This window comes from Stegodyphus dumicola, chromosome X2 (assembly GCF_044657685.1).
Source record: "Stegodyphus dumicola isolate Sdum_Otavi_A_Nest chromosome X2, ASM4465768v1".
NCBI lineage: Eukaryota > Metazoa > Arthropoda > Arachnida > Araneae > Eresidae > Stegodyphus > Stegodyphus dumicola.
Genome location: NC_140781.1, coordinates 104,396,181 through 104,411,883, shown reverse-complemented (window position 1 = coordinate 104,411,883; position 15,703 = coordinate 104,396,181). Strand labels below are relative to the sequence as shown.

Below are 15,703 nucleotides of genomic sequence, written 5' to 3'. Positions count from 1 at the left end.
CAATAACCAATAAAAACTTACCAATAAAAATGAAATAAGTAGGGCTTTTGTTACATTCCAAAAGTGACTCCCGACCTGAAACGAAAGTTTTTTACTTCTGTGTGAGTACATTTACCACGATCCTGTCAAAGCCGTTGACCCTTCTTTCTTACTTTTTTATTAGAATCTTAGGTATCCTTATAAATCTTTTCTTTTGACAGAGAAAAGCTCAGTTAGTTATTGGTACCGACCACATATCATTCTTCAGGATTTATCATATTTATGATTGTATGTGTTTCCCTCAATGAGATGAACAGTTATTTAAGCAGATTAAATTAGAATGGGGTTTCAATAGCCAGTTATGTATATTATGCTAAACATTGACTAAATAACATATTAGTTGCTTACACTGAGAGACGGAATAATATGAATTTATGATTAACTTCAGTCTAAACGTATCTTTTGCGAATGACAGTACCGTAGACAAATATCTGGAGATCATGCCTTATTTCAGTCACCGTATTTACTTTCCAGTTACAAAAAAACTACGTACTAAAACAACGTTGTTTGTAAAATGTTCTGGAGGCCACAGTCCGATCGATGATTGCGATAGGGGTCGCTAGAATCGCTCGCCTGTTGCTGTGTTAGCAGCATTCCCCTCAAAACCCTGCTCGGAGAAAGGAGTGCGAGCACATCGCTAATGGATCTGGATCAAACAGACTCACATGGATTTGATCCATCAACCGCAGCAGCGAACTCAAGTGCAGTATCGTATTATTTTTTCCGTGCAACGTACAGTGGATTCTCAGGCAGCCTTGTTTTTTAAATTAATATTTGGTGACTGAAAAATATCTTGATAATTTTTCGGAAGCTCATGATTTTGCTATTTGTATTTATTGTTAGGTGATAATTTTAGCTGAAGGTAGTTTTCGGTTGCATGGTCATATTTTAACTTATAAATAAATATTAGGAAAGCTGGATAAAATTTAGTTTAATATATAGCCACATGCGGTCTTTATTAGTTACGTTGCCAATAATATATTCTTGCGTGATTACGTGAATGACTTAACGTTTTCGCCAATGTTTTCTTTCTTTCACGATGGCAAATGAGGAGTCAGCAATCAAAATAGCTAAGTAACTGCAGGAAGACATTAGATTAAAGGAAAAATTTGGAAAACATATTTTTGGATGTCAAAGTGCGCTTAATTATCCGAAACTCTTAATAGAACTGGCTTATATCATTTTCAAAAGTAGGCACTGTAGAAGATTTTGAATATATCAGCATTAAGCAATTTTGAATGCATATATTTGCATACCCAAAGTGATATAACAAGTAGAAAGCGTGCCAATACATTCTATATTTATGAAAATAAAATTTAAGGTCTTTACATATCCAACTTTTTCTGAAACTCAAATATAAAACCAAACATATCAGATTTTAAGAAAGCGGCTTCAAAATCCACTCTATTTTTGTAAAAGAGAATGATTTTACGAATATAATTTAGTGATTTTTATTAACTCTTCCAAAATAATTGAAAATTATTTCTTTTTCTAAATGCATTTTTAAGAACTTATAGGCTGTATGTGCAAAATGTTTACATAATTTCTGTTCCGATTAGTTCTCAGCTACAATAAATAGTTAAAAAGGTCTAGAAATCTAATAACCTGTAAAAACTCTTATAAGATCATTACCATAAAATGGCAAAAATGTATTTTCTTGCTTACTAGTTAACAAGGTTTGATAATTGTGATGTTTTAGAAATCGCAATAGTACACTTCTGCTGAAATTTCGAAAATTGGATCATCCATAAAAAAACTTGAAAATTTTACTTGATTTTCTGGAGTTTCCAGAGGATATTTTGCATGAAATATTTTGCCCTTAATAGCGCGAGAGGTGTTTCTTAATTTGAAAGGCGTAAATGATGGCAATTTGAGCAACTATATACAATATCGAATAAACAAAAGCGGTAATTGTATATGAAAATACTTAATTTTATAGCTAGCCTAGCTATACTAATCAGTTGCTACTCCCTATAAACATAGAAATTTGTTTCTTTTAACATAAACGCATATGTACCATTATCCCATGCAAATATTCTCAGAACTGACTTCGAAGCAATGCTAGAAGAGTGTTGTAGATGTCGCACACTAAGCTGTGAGATCTTTTTGAGTTTCGAATAAAGTCTGGCGTCATGAAGCTATGGCATCTTTTGCGAAACATCTCAGCACTCATCTTTACTTTCACATGGAGCGCAACAACCGTAAGCAAGGTAGCAGAAATACTCAAGCAAGTACTTCTGGTTTTCATCAAAGTGATCTTCAGCATTCGCCGACGACACACAGGCCAAGATCTTGGAACAAAGAAAACAGTCGACTTGACTTAGAACAGCGTGTTTATACCGGCAGTGGGGAGCTTGTGCCAACCTACGAAACTCCTGCAGAAGATATCAGTCCTAGACATTTAAGTTTAGATTCTGGTGGCAGCATTATGGGTAGTGCTTGGCCTGAAGATTATTTTAGCTATAGTCCATACCTTTTAACACCAGACTCTTCCTTAAAATCAAGGATACGGAGACGTAACAATCGACGGTATGGGGGTTCATCAAGTAGATACGAGCTAAGTGTTGATGATGATTACGATTACGTTCAGCTTATGACAGAACATCCTAGACTGAGGCCACCGGAACCTTCGTCGCCGATTTTGGACAGAAGAGTTTTGCCTCCAACTCCTAATAGCTCTAGTAGGAAGGATGGTCGCGAAGAGCTTTCGTCTGCTTCCTTGTACCCAGATGAATTAGAACAGGACTGCTTCATAGTCCCATCCCATTTAAGAGGACGTTTTCTACCCGTGAAAAACGTGAGTTATTTCTAAAAATCCTTATTATAATGTAATGATGAAGATGTGTTAAAAATTTTTAATTTCCACAGTTACTTTTAAACTTGCGTGTTTTAATGCTATTAAAACGAAATGAAGTTGATAAGAATTTATATAACAGGAAGGTTAAAGCTACCGAATGATTTAATATATTATAAGTGCTTCAGAGATTACTCTGTTTACAATAGTTTTATATATTTGTTTTAAGTGTCATTATAATCTTTACTTTTAAAATCATAAAAATGGGAAATTAGAAATTATTAGAGATACTGTATGGACTGTGTAAACAGTTTTCGTAGATATTTAGAAGCAGCTTAAATCAATTCATTTATTTCTGCACTCATTTCAAAATTACTTCACTTAAAAATGTTTTAATAATATTCATCTTAATGATTTATTAATAGGAATGAATTAAGAATTGCTATGCTCAATTGCAAATAACAGTATTTCATTACCTGAAAATAAAAATTAAACTAATATAAGACAGCTATTTTATTCCGAATGTAATTTAATTGCAAAACAAACTACATAAAGCCTCTTTGTTTAAATGCATAAGTTTTATACACTGTTTAACTGCACAATATCTGTTCATATAATAAAGAGTATTTCATAATGTAGACAGAGAAACCCTGATGAGTTTTCAGAGGTTACTCAAATAAAATCAAGTCCAACAAAAGGAAGAAAAGTCAGTTTTTATTAAAGTAGTATTCAAAAACACTTTACAACATATAAAAGCTATACTTTTATGTACACTATTATATTGCTGATATTTACGCAGCGGACTATTATATGGAAATTTAATTAAGAAATATCTAGCAAAGAAAATGACAAAGGTTCTTGCTGTAATTTAAAGGAGTCTCTGCTATTGAGACTTGAGCCAGAAACTAAATACTAATGCGAATTATCGTCTTAAAAAACGAGCTAGTTTCCCTTAGAAAGTCCTCCACGAAGGCATCCATCCCCTTATGCAGATAGCCCTCGAGGCTTTGCCGTAATTAAATAATCTAACCTAACCTAACCTTAAAAACGAATGAAAATCTTGCAGCTACACTGTTTGAGAGCTGCTAACTAAAACTCTGTATCTTATATGCTTACTTTTACAAATATTAACTTCGAAACAAATGTCAGGAACTCTTTGCAAAACTTAATATATTTCTTTACGTTAAACATAATTCCACTGAACTCCTATTCTCTATTCATTGAAAGAAAAATCTATATTTCATTCATCAATAGTACGGAAAGCTTCAGTCAGTCTAGCTGATTCTTCATCAATAGTACGGAAAGCTTCAGTCAGTCTAGCTGATTCTTCATTACTAATACACAAAGAGATATTTGGCAACTTTCTACTGTTTAAGGGACATCACTAGAATAGCAGGAATACTTCCTCAATTTAAAATTTTAAGCTGTCATACTTAACGCATTTCTCTTTTTTTAGATTAAACTAATTTGCATTATCTAGAGAGAATTGTTTTTCTCAGAACTTAAAATGTGCGAGATAGATAAACTAAAACCCTAAATAATGAATTAAAACTAAAGAAAAACAAAGCGGGATCCCAATATTTAAAAAAAAGAAATGAAGAGAGAACTTATATACATTTTTGAGTAGCATTTAACAAATAGAATTAATTATCAAACTTCTCCATTTTAGTTGCTAGTAAATTTATTTCACGTGATTTAACTTGTGTCTCTGTAATTTTGAAAAGAGAATTAGATGTTCGACATAATTCCATGCATTTTACTCGTGACCAAACTCTTAATTTTGTTTTTATGTTAATTTCAATTTAAAAGTTTGCATCCAATAAGTATTTAGCTCTGATTAAAGAAAACATACGGAAATCCTAAAGCTAATATTCAGCTTTTGATGTTTTCTTTAAACCGAAATTAGGTGATATGTTTTCAAGGTCCATATGTCATACATTATTATTAGTCTCCAGGAATCATTAACTCTTAGTGCGGGCAACAAAATTAAAATCAAATGTTAAAATAAGAACAGAATTCACAAAACTGTGGCAAATCAATTAACGAAGAAATCTTAATATATTATCACGTTTATTTGAGCGAACACATGCGTTGCGATTTGGTTATTAAGCAGCAAGATGACTCAACAACCTAAGTAGTACAAACTAGACTATCTTAGCCTGAGTTGCTCAAATCTGTATAGAAAGATTCACTTAACCACGCCAATTCCTTTGATATTTCGATGAGTATCTTACATCAAGTATTGCGTGCAACGCACTGATGTCAAGGAAAAACCAATTTATACAGGGAATGATACTTGCAGCAAAATTAGACGAAAAAAGCTATTAAGACCTGTAATCATTTTCTCCCAACACGAACTAATGGATTTCAACACAATATAATGGCAGATCCTGTGAAATGAAAGCCGTTTGGATTAATAAAATACGCCTTCTTCGCATCATTAACACTGAAACATCGTATTTCTGTTAGTAAGAAAAGTAGAAAACATACGCTTGCAAGAAACCTAGAATCATTGATATTATAATGTGATAACTGCATCAGGGTTAAAGCTACCAACAATTAACTTATGTACACATATTTCTTCGAAGGAAAAATCCATCAGTTTGATGGATTGGTAGTTCTAATGTTAAAGAGAATTTGTGAGCATAGCCGCTCTCGATTTTTTCTTCTCTTATTTGCCTGTCAATCTGGCTTCTCCTGAGCTTAAATAAAATTCTAGACATCTATATTATAAGGTTTATGCTCTAAAATGTATCACAGTTACGCTTTGAAACGAAAGAATGTTTTAGGGAAAGGATAGGTTATTTGAAGGCTTCTGGCGACTTATTTAAATATTTGCTTTTATTCCTTTAAATAAATTTAAATACAATGCATTATTTTCTCTTCAGCTTCAAGAAAACTTCAATTCCATGTGGACTGAGTTTCAGTTATTGAGAACTTTGGTTACATGAATTTACCTTTTAAGTTGAATTAATTTAATTAAAATTATTGAGTGGAATAATTTTGTAAATGGTAGAAACTTTAGCTTTTGAGAAGGAGCTAGAACTCATTTGGGGATTAAACGAATTTCACAAACTGTAAGTGAATACGAAAGCAATCAGAGCGTGACGGGTTAGGGTATAACTGTCGAGGAAACACGAGACACTCCAGCTCATGGAGAAGAAGATAAAAGCTTTTCTTTTTTCCTTTGGGAATCGGTTTGCAATTTGTATTTGGCCCGAGAATAGATAACATTTTCTTTTGTTTGTTTTAAACACCAGAAATGAATAAAATGACAAGATGTTCTATTTGATGAGAAAATTTGCATTGTAATTGATAGTTAAAGAAGTTTCTTTGACTTTATTTTAAGACCTAGAGTCTTCTTTAAACTTTTATCAAATTTTAGGAAATATCAGATCGAATAAAGCAGTCCAAATCTGAGTCAAGATTATCAAACTTTTAATTTAAAAATCATGCACTTTAATTAGCGATCATATAACTGAGAATTTATTTGCGACTAGAAAATATTAACATTCAAGCTTGAATGGATAGGATTCGATTGATCAGATTACAGCAAAGCATGCAAAGACTTTCTGCCTAAAAAAGGGTTGTTTCCATAAAAAACGTTTTAAGGGAAACTGGCTGGCTTTCACTTTCTAGAGGGCAAAATGTTGTGAAACTCCCATGCAGCTACAGCGACACCAGTGGCCGATTGCTGAATACTGTTTAGTGTGGGGTCGACCGTAAAGGACCAGGATGGCTGCATTGTTGGTTTCAGAGGATTTCTCACGTGCAACGTGAATAAGAGACAGTTTCCTTCAGAAAGTGCTCCACGAAGGCATCTATCCTCTTAGACGAAGAGCATTCGTGGCTTTCCCATCTTCAAATAACAAACCAAACCAATGCAGTTAGCACGTTCACTTGGTTTTGAAGGTGGGTCGAACTATCCCACTTCAGCGATTCTATCGCTTGCCTGTTGATTTTTAATAAATTTACAAGGTATTTCTCCCGCCTTCTTGGTATGCTTTCGTGAAGTCGTGGTCTGCAGTCTCAGCACATAATTGAGAGTTCCGCGGTTCAATTCCAGGCGAAGGCGGTTGCTAATTTTTCAATCTCTTTTTCTTCCAAAAAATCCTAATGTTTCTACAGTGGCGTCCGAACTAAAAGGGTTATGGATGATGACTCTCCACACCCAGGATTTGGCGATTGGGTCCCCTAAAAACTCCAGTCGTCATTTAAAAGGGGGAGTATGTAAGGTATTTCTCCCGCCTTCTTAACGAGCCTTCGTGGTGTAGTCGTCTGCACGCTCAGCGCGTAATTGGGAGGTCCGCCGTTCGATTCCCGGCGAAGGCGTTGCATATTTTTCAATCTCTCTTGCTTCCAAAAATACCTAATGTGTCTACAAATTAAGGCTTATATATTATAGATTTCTGGTTTTTACCTGCCAGTCCCATTTTTTGATCATACGGCCGGCTTGTGCAGGTTAGGAGGATCGGGGCTGTGTCCTTATAATAATAATAATAATAATAATAATAATAATAATAATAATAATAATAATATAGATTTCATAATACAATGATACTATCATTTTCATCAGCTTTTGACACTGTTAGGTATATGTAATACAAATTACTTCAAATTAAACTAAAAGCCTCAAAAGCATTACGAAGGTATTCCTTTTAATATAATTGTTTTTCTTTACTGAAATTTAGTGTACATATATTAGCTCAACTTAGTTTCCTTTTTCTCTAAATTTTTGTTTACTAAAGCGCTAAAGAATTAAAAATTTGAAAAGCATTGCGAGTGAAACTAGTTTTGTGTTTAACGGGAAGGCATCTGCTTTGCTTTTGAAGGGAATGGAAAAGGGATTTAATAAATATGATGGCTAAAATTAAAAACTCTCGAAATTAACTTGCAAATGTATACACAATTAGAATTAATTTGAAGTGATAGAATGTGATTGGAATATTAAACCTTAAGGAGAAAAATTCTTATCTTTAAGAATATCTTTTCAAGAAACATTAAACTAAGGAGGCCAGTATTGTTTACATGAAACCATTTTCTTTTGGAAACTCTATTAAAACATTCTTGAATTATATTTATTTCCTGCAGAAATAAATCGTTTTTTGTTCAAAATCTAAAAGATAAAACGCAATAACTTTTTTTCATTGCCTAGGATTATTCCGAATTTATTAGCTTTAGTATAGTTTATTTCAAACGCTATTCGATATCCAACGGTGTTCAAAAGAATTGTTTGGCTTAGTTTTGTTTTCGTTTTTTCTAAGATTCCTTCCTCGCGAATGCTGATAAAATCAAGAATTAAAGCGTTAAGTAGGTTTCGAAACTTTACAAACAGTTATCTTTAAATAAAAACACGAATTCTACATTTCTTGAACGGAAGTCAGATCAATATTATTATAATATGTTTTTCATCTTCCTTTAAATCCATGATTAACTATTTGTTTCAGTACTCAGCTATACTGTGATATCTTTGATATTTTCTACATCGATATATTATTGATATATGAATTTTCTCACTGTTTCATAAGGCCAGTACAAAGAGTTTATAGGTTTCTAAACTACTCCAGTCCCAACCTTGAAAACGCTTAGATTCTTATGGTTACTGATCAGCTTTTACTCATACCATGAACATCTTTACAGAAAAAATAAATAATAATTATAAGTGTCAAACTAAAATACTTTACTTGGTTCTATAATTTCTTGGCTAAACAAATGGCCAAGCGGTTACGACCACTTTATGCTGGTAGTTTCAACCGGGTTCGAATCGAAGCAAATGAGCAGGATGCCATGATTGTTTTTTGTGGTTTTTCTCATGTGTAACGTGAATAGGACCCAGTTTTCCTTAGAACGGCCTCCGCAAACCCATCCCTACCCTTAGGAATTTAATGCCCCTCGCGTGCTTTGCCGTAGTCAAATAACTACATTTGGTTGGAGTTTGAAGGTTTCTAGTCATTCCAAAGAAATGTACTCCAAAGAAATGTACTCCAAAGAAACTCCTAAAGATATTTACCTAGATTCTTGACGTGTCTGATCAACATTTATTCGCCCATTAAATATCTCTAAGCATAAAGTTAATACTAGTGGTAAAAGTCAACCTAAAATATGTACTTTATTTAGTACTACAATTTGTTTAATTTTGAGGCTAAGAAACTCGCAGTTTGTTTTAACTCAAGGCATAAAGTCTAATTTATGAAGAATTAAAAGCATTCCTACCAATTTCTTTCACGCGCAGCCTATAACACATTGAGTGGATTATTCAGAAATCCTGCTTTACGACACTATAACTACTCTTCAAGATTCTGCGTTCTTAAACGCATTGGATCTCTATAAACTCAGATAATTAAATTAAGTCCATTACTACCTACTTTGTTATCAAATTTCAGTTCTGACGGTAGCAGTTTTAAAATGACTTGTCAAAATGACGGATGTCTGAATAACCGTTAATCTCTTCAAAACTAGGCCAGCAAATGGATGCGTTCACATAACCCAGCTGAGGGTGTACTATTAATATTTAACTCCGATTCAAACTTTTCTTTTGAATTCGAAGTTCGAAAACTTAGTCGAAGACTGTTCCTAATTTTCAATTTTTTGACAGGTTTCATTTGGAACAGGAGAATGAAAGAAAATGTAAAACTTAAACCAGCTGGTTAGATGTGTAGAGAAATTAGGATTTTTTGGAAGCAAGAGAGATTGAAAAATTAGCAACCGACTTCGCCGGAAATCGAACCACGAACCTTTGAAATACCGGTTCAGTGTGCTGACCACTCACCACGAAGGCTCGCTAGGAGGGCGGGAGAAATACCTCTTTTAAACTTCCCCTTATACTCCCCCTTTTAAAGGACGACTGGTGTTTTAGGGGACCCAGTCGCCAAATCCTGGGTGTGGAGAGTCATCATCCATAACCTTTTTAGTTCGGGTGCCACTATAGAAACATTAGGATTTTTTGGAGGCAAGAGAGATTGAAAAATTAGCAAACGCCTTCGCCGGGAATCGAACCGTGGTTCTCTGTAATACCAGTTCAGTGCGCTGACCACTAGACCACGAAGGCTTTAACAGATATTAACATAGACACTTGTACGCTGAGATACCTAACTAAAATATTAAGATAAATCAGATTAGCACTATAATGTATGTAGAAGTGGCAAGTCCCTTTAAGAGAAAGATGAAATCGCATTTAGCGTCTTACCATTCAGTAATCAATGCTAATACTATTTATGGTTTTAGATAGATATCAAAGATTACCGAAAGTGTATGTAAGGAAAAATATGTACATTTACAAAAGTAAATCTAAACTAAACGGTAAAATAGGTGCAGAGTCATTTATAGCAAAATTTAGTTATGCAGCTTAAAAGAGAAAGAGCGTTTTTAAATATTGTTTATGAATTTTGTTAAACTGCTAAAAAACAGTATTTTGCAAAATTCGCCTTTTAATTCCTTAAAGAAATGCACTCAGAATTCGAAAGTGTTTGTTTGATAAGACGTTTTTACCACTGGAAAGTCAACCTGAATTCGAATCTCGCATAGCAGGCTGTCTTTTCCAAAGTATAAAGTGAACGCGAGAGAATTTTCGTTTAAAAAAATCTTCCAAAGCTTCTTTTTAAGCAGGTAGCTCTCTTGTGCTGTACCATATTCGTCTGAACAATATACATTAGGCAAAAGTGTAAAATTGTAAACATCTCAAACATTTGTTTTATTCGAATATGTATGTAGATTGCATTAATAAAACGAATTATGATTTCATTTAAAGTACATTTTTGCATACTCATTAGAGAAACAAATCTGCTCTAGAAAATTACAGATTTGAAATTGCTTTGCATTTAAGAACTGTGTAAAGATAATTTGGGGCATGGCCTCCTTATTTCGGAAATGACATATGATTTCAATTTTCCGAGAAACGAACAGAATAATAATTACAGTATCATTCGGTAGAGGAAACAAAGAAAGTCAACAAGAAGAATATTTGAAGCTGGAGAAATTCAAATTATTAAGGAAAATTAACATTGATTTTTAATATATTTCGCCTGTGAGAAGCACGTTTCGAAAATTTCGATTAATCGAAATTCGAGGCGAATGAAGCTCTCCCGTCTTTCCTAGATTTGTTTCCATTTTTGTGATATTCTTTTACATACATATATATATGTATATTGGGTCAGTCCATAAATTCGTGCGCTTTTTTGGTAAATTTTTAAATAATACGAAAATACACATTTTAATCAATTATATATTTTCCTCACCATCTTACAGTCAGCTTTTTTATGCCATTGTTGTAGAAAAACTCTGGTTTTGATGCAAAAAACGTGAAAGTTAATTGTGTACATCCTGTTTAGAATTTAATTTTTTTCCCAGTGAAAAATTTTGTAAGGCACGAAATAAGTGAAAATCACTTGGGGCAATATCTGGAGAGTAAGCAGGATGTGGAAGCTCCCAATTAAACTCACTATTTTTTTGCAGCGTTGTTTGAGCCGTATGCGGTCTAGCGTTATCATGATGAAACAACATTTTCTTGATATTCACCCATCGTGCGCGTTTTTTGATCAATTCTGAGTTTAGATGGCAAAGTTGTTCACTATAAACTTCTGAATTAATCGTTTGATTTGGTTCTAACAGTTTAAAATGTCCTGAACGGGGTTCATCATTAATGCTGCTTTTTCCAACTTTAAGTTTTTTAAACCGTTTCTGGGCAGTCCTTATACTAATAGTGTGTTCACCATGTACACTATTAATTTTTATCGCTGCAAGCCTGGTAGATTCACCACACGAAAATAAAAAAAAATGTAGCACAGCATGTTTGTACTGATTATCTATATTCATCTTGTACGGGTACTAAAATGAGTTCGATATTTAAGAAAGTTGGTGATGAACTGAATAATTTGTTAGTCAAACGATGACAAGTTTCAACAGGTTCAAAATTGTATTGTTTTAGTAAATACGTCATAGTGACTTTAACACATACTCGTAATGCGCACGAACTTATGGACTGACCCAATATATATATATCTTACATTTCAATGTGTATATATATCGTGCATTTCAATGAGTATGAATGTCTTCTCTCTTTCTCTATGTGTGTGTGTGTGTGTTTATATGAATGTGTATGCATGTACGGTATGGATGTATGGATGATATATGTGTATTTGAGTATGCATGTATGTATTTATTATGTATAGATGGATGATGACCGTGTATTTATGCATATACATATATATAGTATATATATATATATATATATATATATATATATACAGAGAGAGAGAGAGAGAGAGAGAAGGACAATAAACAAGAAAACCAAAATTATCAAAACGTAAACGAATTTTTAAATGCATAAATCTACAGTAAGGCAAAGAGTTTACGTTGGTCTCACTCTCTCTCTTTCTCTGTATATATACTATATACATGTACATATGCGTGTAGAAAGATATACGTTAGTTCTTTCATGGCACAAGAAAAGAAGTTTTCTCTACATACGCACGCACACACACACGCATATATATAATCTAAAGATTATTTTTTTAAATAAATTATATGATACTGGAAAATTTAAGAAACATTTAATTTCTGACTTGAGATAAAAAACAGTGTGATACTATTAAATATTTGAACTAAGTATTAAGTATTAAATTGAATTAGTTAAAAATTTAAAAAAAATTAAATCTTTTAATTATGAAAACTTAAAAACATAAATTGAAATGCAAATTAATTATTCGTATTTTAATTTTTAAGATAGACTCAACGGGGGTAATTATTTAAAGCATAAAATTCCGAACAATTAAAGAGTACTATTTCGTTTTTCTTGACTATTTGACTGCGAGAAAGAAATTATAAAAATTAAAATAATAAAATACATAATAAAATTATAACAATTAAAACGTAGTGCGTGCAATCTATAATTATTTTCATCTGTGATTTTATTTTGTTTCTTTCTTTTTGAATTTAATGATTCCCGACATTCGAAGGGGCAATATTTTTTATTTTTAAAAGTACCTCTATTCAGGGTGATTTTCGACAAATAGAATTCAAACGCATTCTCGGATTTCTTGATGTGAACGACTGGAATGATTTTAAGCCTTTGATGATTGAGGGTTTAAAATAATTTAAAACTGTTACATAAATTTTCTTTCAACATTTCAGTTTTTTGACAAAATTTACTTTTTTAAATTCAACTTTTAGCTTAAGACTCACTTTCACAAACTTATGTCTTATTAATACGCTTTAGTATACAATTTCTATAACATAGAAAATTTAATATTGCATCTAAATCATTTTTTCATTTAAAACTTTTTTGTGTCCGAGTAGCTGGTGGTTTATTTTCTTAATTGCATGTATGAAATTGTAGTCGAAATTGAAGTAGAAGATGAAGGCCAATATTCAAAGCATGTCTTTTCTTCTATTAAATACACCAAACATGAATTTGTAGATGATCATTTTCATTGAAGCCTAATACATATACTGAAGCAGTACCTGCAATGAGGAAGCATACGTGCTCTTCCATACATTCAAGCAAACTATTGCAGCGACAGAGCAGCAACCGACAGCAAGACAGTGGGTGAGGAAAGCGGAAAGGAGATTTTCAGTTCATACTTCGTAAGTCTAGCTGAGACATTCAGTTTGGGTTCAAATTTATTCTGACTGGTTAATTTAAGTTTCAGTTCGCAAACTATAATATTATTATTGGCTGAAGTGATATGTAAGTATCTGTGTCTTTAGCGCTATATAAGAATCATATGAATCTTGAAATAACGCAGTTGAGAGAAATTTATTATAAGCAGTTATTGTTTTTAAGATAGAAATAAAGAACAACCAAATTAAATACGAGAATTAAGGGAATATTGCAAATTAAAATTAGTATTTTATCTTACCCGATTTTTATAATGTACACTACCCCTCCTCCCAAAAATGGGACAGTTCTATATCTAAAGTTCTACTGGGCCGATTGAAAACATTCAACTTGTGTTTTTCATGCTTCGAAAGTGCGACTTAAAGTAGACGTATTTCTAAGAATACCTGCAAAAAATTACAATTTTTTATTCAAAATTTCCGAAGATATACGTGAATTTATATATTGGTGCCTTTTGAAATTTAGCATATTTGTTGAAAGCGATAAAACATCAGATGTAGTTAAAACACATTGCTAAAATTATTTGGAAGTACAAACGATGTGACTTTTTTTTTCCGCTCATACACAATCTAAAAAGGTAGGAACGAGGTGCTTTTTTTTCCGCTCCGGCATAATGGAAGGGAAAGGAAAATTGGTTGCCATATATAAGAAGTTCGTCAAGTGAATTATTCTTCGCTAAACTGAAAACAATTCGTCAAGATAAATTTTTGAATTTCTCCGTATATTTCACACCAAATTTTCCAAAATTTAATATCTGGGCATAATTTGAGGCTTAGAATCGACATATGGAAAAACATTGGTATGTTATTTCAGAAAAAGTTCGATTTTGTGTCACAATACCTATGTTAGAAGAGTGCTATATATATATATATCTAATATATATCTCAAGTTGTGCTTTCGAGACATGAAAAACGTCATGAAATTCGAGACATGAAAATTTTGTCAATCGGCCCAGTAGAATGGGAAAAATGAAACTGTCCTTTTTTGTTTTCTTTTGCGCACTGTACATACATAGAAAGAGTGTGAGATACTTTTATACACGCACAAAAACGTACATATTAAATCATATTCTAAAGAACAAAATGCAAAATCTTTAGCTAAACGAATTTTCACGGCATTAGAAAGTGCGTATCATTTGCGTTTCAATTCAAATCGAAAATTCTCAAAAGTTAAAATATATGCAGATGTACTACAACTCATTAAGCATAACTGCATGGCTAAAAATTTACATTAGAAAAGAGAAGAACAGACTATAAATTTAAGATATGAAATTTAAATATCAATTAACACCTTATGTAAGGTGATTACAGGAATTGTCGTAAGAAAAACATCAATGATACTTTATTCTGAAGTATAAAAAATTTGTGATATTTATTAAGCCTGAAGCTTCGTGGTCACATGCAATAAAAGAATTCATAAATGTCTTAATTAGCGTAGAAGCGAAACATGTTCAGAAAGTACTAAGAATGAATTCAATGCATAAACAAATTCGTCCTTTATTAAAGAGGCTGGGGCAAAAAAGGTGAGAAGTTTAAAAATCATATTTTAAAAAATTGTAATTTAAAAAAAATTTACTTTTGTCTTTTTAATAACTTCAAGTATATTAATTTGATAAAATTATTTAATGATTTTTTTGTTGATTATATTTATAGATCCCTCGTTGTTCTGTTGATTTATCTTTTCCTTTCTGATAATTGCCTATTTTTTATTGATTAGAAACTTCTTAGCTTTGTTACAGATGATCTTGATTTGAAATACTCGGTTGTTGAATAATGATTGGGATTAAAAAAAGTAGTGTCCAAACCTTAACTGTCAGGATCCAGAGATAAATATTACATGTGAACGTCATCCAAATGGATGTAGTGTTCCCGTTCCCCAAGAAGTATAGTAAACCATTCACTAGGAATACTGCGAACCCATTCATGGACAGCCTGTTGCAGTTTCTCGTTGTTGGTGAATAGTCAAACACGTGGCTTTATACTATCGAAACATGTATAGCCCGATGAAACAATTCCTAACACACTGCCTTACATTGAACTGCTGCACAGTGGCTGTCGTTTCTCGAACTCTGGACCTTCCGATTGCTAGCTGGACGTGCTTTCCTGTTATACCATGAAGGCACGTGGTAAAGCAGAAAAACCTTACAACACCGCAACTTGAAACAGGCATCACCTTGACATTCATCTATTTGTTACACTGGAACAGCAGCACGAATTTAAATCATTATTGAACGTGCTATTGTAATAGTACGCTAA

General features: G+C 32.6%; 1 protein-coding gene across 1 annotated transcript in view; it reads left to right on the top strand.

Moving 5' to 3' along the window:
- Positions 1 to 654: 654 nt before the first annotated feature.
- The window catches only part of LOC118196802 (uncharacterized), a 318,124-nt gene continuing 303,075 nt past the window's right edge, over positions 655 to 15,703 (top strand). The window contains exon 1 of the mRNA XM_035368268.2: positions 655 to 2,836. Within this exon, the coding sequence (XP_035224159.1) occupies positions 2,180 to 2,836 (657 nt within the window). The 5' untranslated portion in view covers positions 655 to 2,179. The remainder of the gene's footprint in view (positions 2,837 to 15,703) is intronic.